The 11,315-nt window shown below is 35.5% G+C and overlaps 1 protein-coding gene across 1 annotated transcript in view; it reads left to right on the top strand.

The window, feature by feature from the left end:
- The window catches only part of LOC123547578 (E3 SUMO-protein ligase RanBP2-like), a 61,392-nt gene that overhangs the window by 26,722 nt on the left and 23,355 nt on the right, over window positions 1–11,315 (top strand). Inside the window, exons 8-19 of the mRNA XM_053551846.1 lie at window positions 145–306; window positions 933–1,069; window positions 1,501–1,630; window positions 2,239–2,410; window positions 3,170–3,391; window positions 3,673–3,774; window positions 4,558–4,646; window positions 7,842–8,020; window positions 8,323–8,443; window positions 9,402–9,520; window positions 9,998–10,193; window positions 10,817–10,960. Coding sequence (XP_053407821.1) covers window positions 145–306; window positions 933–1,069; window positions 1,501–1,630; window positions 2,239–2,410; window positions 3,170–3,391; window positions 3,673–3,774; window positions 4,558–4,646; window positions 7,842–8,020; window positions 8,323–8,443; window positions 9,402–9,520; window positions 9,998–10,193; window positions 10,817–10,960 — 1,773 coding nt within the window. The remainder of the gene's footprint in view (window positions 1–144; window positions 307–932; window positions 1,070–1,500; window positions 1,631–2,238; window positions 2,411–3,169; window positions 3,392–3,672; window positions 3,775–4,557; window positions 4,647–7,841; window positions 8,021–8,322; window positions 8,444–9,401; window positions 9,521–9,997; window positions 10,194–10,816; window positions 10,961–11,315) is intronic.

Genomic DNA, 11,315 nt, shown 5'->3' with positions numbered 1-11,315 from the left:
TGCTTTTTTCAACATTAAAGAAGAATCTTTAAAGGTTTCTTCAAGGTGTAGATATCAGTCATCTAGTATGTTAATCTTTCAAATTTGACAACTTCCAGCACATAATCTTTTCAAAAGCTTACATAGTATATATGATTTCTGCAGCTGAAGAACCCGAGTGATGTCAAACTTCATATTAAACTTCTGCGACTGTTTATACAGTCACGTGAAGTTGATCGGGCGTATGAACATGCAATAACAACAGAGAAAACACTGGCATTTGTCTCGTCAATAGACTGGTATGAATGTCTAGTTGATGTCTATCAGGTTTGTTCTGTTTTAAGCTTTTATCCTGTTATTAACAATCAAAAGAAAATGAGAGAAAGGGTGCATTTCTTGACTTGTTGACATTGGGTAGTTGTCTTACAGAATAGACTGTTTAAAATAAGGTTATTATGGTATCTGAACATTAGCTCTGTTAGGGCCTGTGATGATAAAGTAGAGATGGAAGACCAGTCTTAGAATGCTGCATTGTCATTGGTCAATTTAAAAATTGAGCTCAGAATCGACCAGTCAGATGATTGAGTTTTGAGACCGGTTTCCAAACCTAGACCTTGTTCAGTATTTGCAGACTAATATCACTAAATATTTTATCAAGTTTATAAATTCAAGTTCTTCAACTTGATCTGGGTACCTTTATGCCTGTGATTTTATTCAAAGTTCATCTGATCATAACAGGATGCTTTGTCATCATGTCTGCATACACAAAAGTGTAAAATGTATCTACACCAAAATGTATTAACACAGTTACTTACATACACTCATTGAATTACAAAGCCTAAAACTGGTTGTGAAAATATGCTGACCTTTGAACAGCCTTTGCCTGGTACAAACAGGCATTGAACAGTTAAGTTTGTTGTGTTATTAATTTTGTTGTCTTGTATTATGTGTAGGTATATCAAGACCAGCAAGGAGGAGGGGATGAGACTACACTGTATGTACACAAACTAGTTGCCATGGCATCGCTTACATTCTTAAGGCTCAAATCAGAGGACAGGGATGTGGTTGGAGCGGTCAAAGCTTTACATTAGTAAGATATCTTCACCATTCATTTGTTTTCTTTTGATGTTTTTATTTAAAGTTTGGAAGTGGACGGAACAAGGTGAATTCTGAAATGTGATTTGCACGGACATTTTATTTTATAGGTTTCAGATAAATGAGAATAAAATCAGAATTTTTTGCTGCACCCCTTAGAATGCTGTTACAGTTATAAAGAGTTCAATATATCTCACAAGTTGGCCATACTATGCAAGTATTCTACTTTGAAAAAATAGGAAAAATGTGAACTTAAAACCTCACAAAAATATTTGATTTTACATACCTATTTGTTTCTTATGGAGTAAAAACGTCCAAGCTGTTCAACATAAATAATCTTGATACCAGAATTGTGTTTAGCTGTATTTTATACAACTTTCCATTAGCATCCTAACTGGTAAAACCGACATTCTTATATATCTCCAGTTTAGATGAGGATTTGCTTGAAGCAAATACCCTCAGACGTAACAGCACAGAGTGGGATAGTTTCCTCACTGAGATGAAGGGACAGTTGTTTTATCTAATGGGCTTACTGCTGATGAAAAGAGCTTTGAAGGTAATATAGGACTTTTTTTTCTTCTTTAAAAGGAGTTGATGTTCAGCTCCTTCACAATCCAAAGTTACACTTTCTTTTCACAAAGGGTAGGTGAAAAATTCATAATTTTGGTGCAGATTTCAAAAATTATCCGAGCTTTAAATTGTTTATGTTCTAAGTTTGTTACAAATTGTGATTGAATCAAGTGATTAAGCAGTGGGTGTATGCAGTAAAGTACCAGGGCGAAATGGAATTTAAACAGGTAGTTTTGATAAAGAAGTGCACTTACGGTTGTGATTCCAGTTTCAAATTGAAATGTCAAGAACAGAAAAACTTTTGAGTTAAAATGATTGAAAGTTGTGTATGTTGGGAATTAATATTTTATATGTAAAAAAAAAAATTGCTGAACAGTTTTGATATCATTATATTACATGGCACAAGTGTTTTCCACAGAGAGACAATGTGAAAGTGCAACTTTCAGTAATGCAAGTTCCAGGCACCTTACTTGGATATTAAGAGATCAAATACACAATTTATATAAGACCATACGCAGTAGTTCATTAGTTTCTGCACACAGCTCTTTATGAGACACATGTTTTTGCATAAAGTAACCATATAATTGATTTCAGGGGCAGGTGTCCTGGAAGGATTCAAATTCCTTGGCAGCTGTTTGCTTCCTAATCAGTGACTCATTACCAGCAATAGATCTGAAGTCAAGCTGGTACTGTCAGGCTAAACAAGACTGGAAGAAGTTTTATGACAGGGTTCACATGAGTGGCTGTGATAGGCTCAGTCAGGGGGGTACGTATTTACACTTCAACAATGTTTTTATTGAATTGCTTAAAAATTACACTTAATGTACTATTGACTGTGTTAGGCAAGTTTAGAAGTTATCATTTTGTTTTGTTCTATTGGGTTTTAAGTCATAAAGCCATGATTATATTCACTTGACGATTACTGAGCTTTAAATGGTGGAATAAGACCTCCCAGGTGCCTTTAAGGACATTATTTCAGGCACTGGCGAGGACCTGGGTAGAACTGCCGGCCGTTTTCATGCCAACTTGATATGCTTTCTCCCATCGTAAGTTTGGATTTGAACCGACGCCTGTGAAAGGCAAGTGTTTCAAAGTCATTGCTCTTCCATCACCTGGCTAGGGGCAAGTTGTTGATAAACAGATTTGATAAATGCCAGTTTTAAGTCTATTATTGTTAATGCCTGCCTGCTTAGCTCAATAGGGATAGTGCAAATCTGTGGATCATGGGGTCTTGAGTTCGATCCCAATTCGAGACGTATGTTTCCAGTGACACTTTGATAAAAGACATTGCATCTGAAATTTGTCCTCCATCTCTGATTCATATGTGGAAGTTGGCAGTTACTTCTGGAGAGCAGGTTTGTACTGGTACAGAATCCAGGAACAGTGGTTAGGTTAACTGTCCCAATTACATGACTGAAATACTGTTGAAAAACAGGGTTAAACCCATAACAAATGAACAAATCTATTATTGCTGTACATGAAAATTAAAGGGCGTCACAAAACATATTTATGTTTTGTTTCACAGGTCACATGATATACGCTCTTCAAAGCAAACAAGACGGTCAGTTAACAAGGAAGCTGCATCAGTTGTGTACACCGCAGGGCAAGACCAGTTTGTATGGACTGGTGTTTACTGGCGTGGAATTGGCAAAGAAGAAAGACGACTCATATTTTTATCAGAGTGATATATTTACCAAAACACAACTTGACACGCCCAGCAGAAACATGCTGCTACAATATGATGGAGGTAGGTATTTATAGTTTATATTAAAGGTAGTTTAGTTAAAACTGTGATCTTTTTGTATTGATATAAAGAGTGAATTTTTGTGGCCAGTTTCGACTGCTGTATGAAACTAGAGCACTTGATGCAGGGCGGTTTTTTGTAAATTACATGAAATCAAGGCGATTGTTAATACATATTGGCAATAAATGCAGGAGATATGCCAAGAATGGTAACATTTTGCAAACTCACAAGCTTACACTGGCTATACGAAGTAAAAGACTGTTCATGAATGATTTATGTTTCAGTGGCATATAGCCTGCACAGTGGAGATTTGAATCACATCGTGTGGCTGGCTCAGCAATACTACAGCCTCAAGGATGATGTACAACCTGATTATGAACATTTGTGTAAGTTTTTCTTTTGTAAATATGCATTAGCAAATTGGCAATTAGAATCTTTGAATTGCAGAGAAATTCCAAGAAGTCATGAATATGATGGACATAACTTCATGCCAGTCCCTTATTCTTTTGTTCCCATTTTTATTGCTGATTAATCACAGTATTGAGGAATCATGAATAAATGAGTCGTGCCATGGGAAAACCAACATAATGGCTTTGCGACCAGCATGGATCCAGACCAGCCTGCGCATCTGCGCAGTCTGGTCAGGATCCATGCTGTTCGCTAACAGTTTCTCCAATTCCAATAGGCTTTAAAAGCGAACAGCATGGAGCCTGACCAGACTGCACGGATGCGCAGGCTGGTCTGGATCCATGCTGGTCGCACACCCACTATGTTGGTTTTCTCATGGCACGGCTCGAATAGTCCCATGATGTGATCGTCAACAAAATTTTCATTGTTGATGGGATTTGATATCCTAATATTGCCTGTAAAATAAGCTAAAGCTAGTAAATTTGCAACTCTTAACAATAAATGTACATGTTTAATGATTTCTAAATAGACAGAATTAACAACTGATTGTAACTTGAAAAATTGATAGATTAGCCAACTTTAATTTCATTTTATGTGAAAATGGAAATAATGCCTTGAAAATGTTTATAAAATGGTGGGTATTTGATATAACAATGGTGGTTCAGTTGACCTTTGATGAAAGTAATATTGACTTGGAACAGAAGTCTAAAATGGTATTTTATGTTCTTTCAAACTGATAATTTGACAAAGTTCTATTTCAGTTGGCTACCAGCTGTTTCATGATATGAAGTACAGTGTATTGGACCTGTCTGGTGGTGATCCGGGAACCATTTGTCAGATAGATGTGCAGGTATAGTACTATGAAATGGAGGCTTTTGTTAGTTTAGTTTAGCTCGATTGTGATGAAAGCTTTAGGCTTATTTGAACCACTCTTGAGTCACATTCTGAAAAACAACACCTTAATCAGACCACAGTTAAGCTATTTGTTTATTGCTAGTTTTGCACAGATGATGAATAAATAAAATTACTTGTGGGACATGGTTTCATTTAGGGAATTGCAGATTGTCATGTTTAAAATCAAATTTATACACTTTCAAAGACTTTGTTTTGTGTAAAAAAATCAACAAAGATATCTTTCTCTTATTTTTCAGCTAAAATTATAAAAGTAGTTAATACTTACTACATTTTGAATTGTTAGCTTGACTGATTTTTAAAAAAAAATTACGAGGTATTGGCGTCTTTTGATCATTGGTGTGTTGGTTAAGATTTTTGTTTACGTCCACTTTCTGTTGGAAACCTTTGAAACTGTATAGTAGGTGAGTTAGAAAGCCAAGAACCATAACTCTTACCTTGCTTTTACAAATGAGAGTTGGCACCAGCATGCAGTGCTTTGGTTTAATATATTTGGGCTGTTGCATGGCAAACCTGTATTAGTGACAAAAAATCACAATTGAGATAACAAAATATTCATAAAGAACATTTTTTACCTTTCAGGTATGGAATTTAAAGGAATTATTTTCATTTTTTCAGTACTTAAAATATTTTTAACGGCCCAATTATAACTGTGCTGCCAGATACCAAAGTCTGTGTTGGAACTAGATACTACCTCCAGTAACTAACTCCTCTAGCCTTATGACATATTATTTGGTTACATTTCAAAGGTCTATGTAAATATTGGGGTCTTGTGTTATATGTTACATTAATTAAAAAAAACAAACAGATAAAGTAGGAAAAACTGAAAGATTTAGGTCAGAGACCACCAATTCAAAAAAGTACAGGGAACTTACTGGGAATGAGGTAAGTGTATACCTGGGAATAAGGTAACGTCTGTGCGTTCTGATTGGTCAGTCATGTAAACAAACCCAGGAAGAGATTATTTTTTCAAAATTGATATTTTTTCACTGCATTTACAGTATTTTATTATACATTTTGACAAAATTTGCTACATTTTATGTGTATTGAAAAAAAGTTTTATCAAACGAATTTCTCCCGCCATGCCAACGATGTAAACAGGGGGTCATCTCATTCACACGAAAATTACTTAAATAAAGTATCACTATTCATATGTTTTTCGTCCGATATTTTGGTAGAACTAAGATAGTTCTTGAAAACTATGTAGTTAGATATACATGTTTCGATGTATGGAAGGCCGTACACGCCACAATGTTATAATGTAAGTCTATGGGAAAACAATTGGTGGTCTCTACCCTAAATAAGAGCTAAAACATGACTTTCGTCGGAAGCCATCACAGTTAATGTTAATGGCCACAAATCTGTTGTAAATGATGTAGAAAGACGTTTTCGTGCAAAAATAAGCGTGAAATTTGAATATTTTTTAAATTTTGGCCTCGTTTTTGGACAAATGTGCCCATTTTTATCTGAGCTTTTGGGCCAAAAAGGATCATTTTTATCTCTCTAATGTCAGAGAATTTTCAAAATTAATAGACTTTATTTCTATTTTTTACGGAATGAATCATATTTCAGCTTCCAAGTTAAATCCAATGCAGATAACTTAAATCTTCACGAAAAATTGAAATCAGACGACGACAGGGACTGAATCTGGGCATATAAATCGACAGGGGGTGACCTCAGTAAACTGTCCATATCTTTCTTAAAACTGAACACTTCTTGATGAAACTTTGTAAGACATTTGGTATTGGATCATGTTTGACAATATCACTGTAAAATTGGAAAATGTGATACAAAACATTCCTCTGTAGGTCAGAGACCACCAATTCAAAAAAGTACAGGGAACTTACTGGGAATGAGGTAAGTGTATACCTGGGAATAAGGTAACGTCTGTGCGTTCTGATTGGTCAGTCATGTAAACAAACCCAGGAAGAGATTATTTTTTCAAAATTGATATTTTTTCACTGCATTTACAGTATTTTATTATACATTTTGACAAAATTTGCTACATTTTATGTGTATTGAAAAAAAGTTTTATCAAACGAATTTCTCCCGCCATGCCAACGATGTAAACAGGGGGTCATCTCATTCACACGAAAATTACTTAAATAAAGTATCACTATTCATATGTTTTTCGTCCGATATTTTGGTAGAACTAAGATAGTTCTTGAAAACTATGTAGTTAGATATACATGTTTCGATGTATGGAAGGCCGTACACGCCACAATGTTATAATGTAAGTCTATGGGAAAACAATTGGTGGTCTCTACCCTAAATAGTGAACATTGTTGTACAGTCAACATATATATCAGCCCCTACCATGCTGGACACGATTTTTTCTGTCTTTGCGAACAGTGTAGGTCATGATCAGCCTGCACATCCATGCAGTCTGATCATGATCTGCACTGTTCGCTATTCATTTTTTTTTTTTGGAAAGCACCCCTTTTAACAGTTACTGTCCAAATTGGAAGATGGACTAGTTCATATAGAAATTTAGCAGGGTAAGGGTTAAGAGCATGCGTAGGAAAGCCAGAGGCTTGTATTTATTTGTAGCTGGACTTCATGTGCCGATTAAAGTTCTCTTCAAATATTGTGAAACCATACAATGTTGTGGGGAAGAAATTGATTTTGGCCAAGATGTTGGTTTTTTTATGCCCCCGAAGGGAGGCATATTAGTTTTCAACTGTCCGTTCGTTCGTTTGTCACAACGTTAACTTTTTGCATGAAGGCACTTTACTCGTGAACCACTGCACCCAGGACCTTCAAACTTCACCTGCTGATAGTACTTATTGAGTACATCACCCCTATTGACTTTGGGGTCACCAGGTCAAAGGTCAAGGCGCTACGGGGGCATTTGTCACCATTTGTGACAGCTCTTGTTTTTCTTGCTAATTTGAATTTGTGGATTTCAAATTTTGAAGATGAATTGAACTGGTATTTTCTTTGGATTTAATATCATGGATTGACACAGCCACAAAATCCATGTAAATTTATCCACCGTGAAAATATATGATTTTGCAGTATTTAAATGGAATTTAAACTTGCAGTCTTCAGAGCCAGGTGGTTGCAGTTCACATGTTGTCTTTAGCACAAGGTTGACTGTATTTAATTTTGTGTTTTGTGTTTTATAATGTAGGTTTTCCTGTGCGCGTGTGTGAGATGGGCAGTGTTACAGAACAGGGACCGTAAGCGCAACCTGCACACTATTGTAGACAAGCCAGCTCTCCTGCCTGCCTGCCTTAGTCCCCCGTCATGTAACAAACAGCAGTGTGAATGGTGGACAGCTGTCAATAACATGGAGAGAAAAACAGCAAGGTACTAGTTATGGTTTTACTGAAATTAAAAAAAAATGTAAATTCAGAAATTATTCCATGAGATTTATTTTTGCTGATTTGATGATTGATTATTTCATGAACTGGGAATTTTACTTGTTCATTTGGATTTTATTTCGTATATTGATGCTGCCATGAAATCCACGAAAATGAGTTTCCCATGAATATTAATGATTTTACAGTATATATAGCAGAAAAAATGTAAAACCCCAAAAACTTCTTGCATTTTAGACATTGCAAAGAAAATTTATTCTGAATATTTCTGTTTTTTGTATCTTGTTTCAGTGAGAAGATGTCAAAGCTTTGGGGAGTTATTATGCGAGGGTTAGAGACTATCAGACTGGTTTTACCAAATGCCCTGTCATTGCCTCTAGTCGTACACATAGCAAAAACTTTGGATGCGAGGGTAAGCTTTAATTCATTATTTGTCAGTGCTTTATATTTCTAGGAGTTGGACTTTCCAAAAATTGATGTATTTACCTGGAAGAAAACATGTCAGTAGTAAAAGTTGCCTTTTATGAATACTCTTGACCTTCATACATCTGTACTAACCAGACTGCCTACAGCCCACATTAATGACCTGAGCTAGTTCATAGTTAAGGTAGTTCTGCACGTTTGGATTGAAATTTTTTCTACAATGTAGAATTTGATTAAACTTTGATTTTTCAAAACTTCAGAATATACCTAGACAATCGGCAAATAAAAAAGATTGGATCGTGTGCTTGATGTTTTGCTAGACTGATTTGAAAAAATTAGCCCTCACGCATTTTTTCATAATGGAAGTGTATGGTAAAATCATAACATTCATAACGTTTTCGCGGATAGAAATTTTTCTACAATGTAGAATTTAATGAAACTTCCCACAGTTGTAAATAAACATATGGCCTATATTGTGGAAAATAAAATGTATAGGTCCGTGTGCTTAATTTTGAGATATTTGACCATGATTGAAGTGAACTGCACTTTTCACGCTAATTTTAAGACATTATTTTGAATATTTAACGTGTCAGATGTTTTAATATCATATTTTAACTTTAGGATGACAGAAAGTATGCCATTGTAATAAATTTACTCATAGGTTGCTATTAATTCGTAAAACGATTTTCATTTCCGTACGCCGAATCCAGGCTTTATTCCACGTTTTCTGGACAAATGACGTTACGCCATCACTTCCGGTTTATCAAACGCGCAGAACTACCTTAAAGCCCTGTTATGAATTACGTAGAACAAACATTAGGTACATTATCCAGGTTCAAGTATAGGAAAACAGTTCCAAAAATTCTTTTATATTTTTTTCCCAGATATATAATCATCTGATGTTGACGGCTGTATGAAAAGCATTTTATGAATTAATTTGATTGTAGGCACATGAGATAGAGTCACTAGATGCGGAGGGTATAGTCACACCCAAATTGTCAGCTGTGCAGGGTCGTGCAGCTTTCTACTGGACTGCTGCTTCTGATATGCTAGACAGAAAAGATAGGTTAGTATAAAACTGTTTTATATGCTTGCACCTTTCTGCTTTGACGTAGAATTCATAACACTTGGCTAAAATTATTTTTATTTCACTCAAAATCACTATTCAACACTTCTGAATTATACTCTATTTTCATCTTTTTTTTACAAATGTTGGATGATTTTACCCAGAATAGGGATATAGTAAAATGTCATACCTTGGATAATTTTGTACATCAGTTATTTGCCATTCCTAAGACATTGTGAATTGGGCCAGTTTTCTGTGTCTACAATATCAAAGACTATGGCAGTTTTAAGCCGAGACTGCTGCATCCAAACTTAGTGAAAATTTAATGATGGTCTATTTGGTGTTTGGGCCTACTGTCAATTGTGAAGCTTTGTGAATTACTGGAACAGATTGCTGATGAAGCACATGGATGTGTGGGTGATAGAAGCCTTCACCCTTAAGTGCCCGCTGTTATCTGATTTTCTTTTAACCTATTAGGAACATCGGTATTAGAAAACCAAAAGAGCTGTTGTTTCCTGGTGACGATATTATTGATCCGGCTGTAGTGAAGGATATTAGAGAACAAGTGAAATTTGCCATGGCAGTCATTGCAATGAAACAGGAGAACTACAAAGAGGCGTTGAGTGCTTTTGAAAATTTGTATAAGCCTGAGGCTTCCCACTATACTGGTCTGGTAAGTGTTTTAAAAATGTTGTGCCTTACCCCCCCCCCCCCCCCCCCCCCAGAAAAAAAACAAAAACAAAAAAACATTTTAGTGCTGGTGCTTGAATAAATCTATATCAGTGATTTGGCGGGTGGAGGGGGGACTTTTCAAAACAACCGGTTGCTCTCTGTAGGGGAAAATTTAGCTCAATATATCTGAAGAAGGGGAAAATCCAAATTTGAAATGACAAACGTTAAACCCATCAAAATAAATAAATAAATGAATCAGTAGATAGAGGTTCTTAATTGAATTGGTACATTTTTAGCTCATCTGATTTTTAAAAAAAAAAACAAAGCTATGAGAATAAGATTACATAGAACAAAATGAAGATTTGTTGGATACAAATATGGCATTCACTTACAGATCTTTCATGCACTAATATCTCTCAGAAGTAGCAGTCTTTGACCGTATTTTATTCCAATTTACAGACAGTGAAAATTCCATTATTACTCTGTACTTGGACATATTTGAGTTGTTTAGAGTAAGATTTCAAGACATGGTGTCCACAAAAATAGTCCCTGAAAATGTAAATAAAAGTCCTTGAAAAGACATTGCATTTTGTGCTGTATATTCTGTATGATCTATGTTAACAGATCTATCGTAAACTTGCTGAGGATGGGGATACAAACCAGAACTCTTCAGGAAACAACCAGAACAGTCAGCAGATAGCGTTGCTCTCCAAGTCAAAGACGGCCATGTATCAGGCTCTTGACAGGTTGGAAACAGAACAGAATGAGGTTTGTTCCTATTTTCTGTTATCTTTATATCTAGTAATATTTTTGAGTCTATTAGCCAGGTTATCATGCCAAATTTTCTTTTATATCTGTACTGACATAAAATAAGCAAGGATGATTTTGAGCAATACATTTCCATTTGAAATCTCTAGCTAGGGCTCCCACAATTACATAATTTTGTAAAACGTTGTTCAAACATGAAAGGATGTTGTTTAAACAGTATGCAGTCATTGTTATATGCTTGAAGGGATGTATTATGTTATGACGCTGGTATCTGTCTGTCCGTCCGTTAGCAATTTTGTGTCCGTTCTGTAACTCTTGAACCCCTTGAAGGATTTCGAAGAAACTTGACACAAAT

The sequence above is a fragment of the Mercenaria mercenaria genome, chromosome 9 (assembly GCF_021730395.1).
Source record: "Mercenaria mercenaria strain notata chromosome 9, MADL_Memer_1, whole genome shotgun sequence".
Taxonomy (NCBI): domain Eukaryota; kingdom Metazoa; phylum Mollusca; class Bivalvia; order Venerida; family Veneridae; genus Mercenaria; species Mercenaria mercenaria.
Note: the sequence above shows the minus strand (reverse complement) of the source record. Positions and strands in the feature narration are given on the sequence as shown.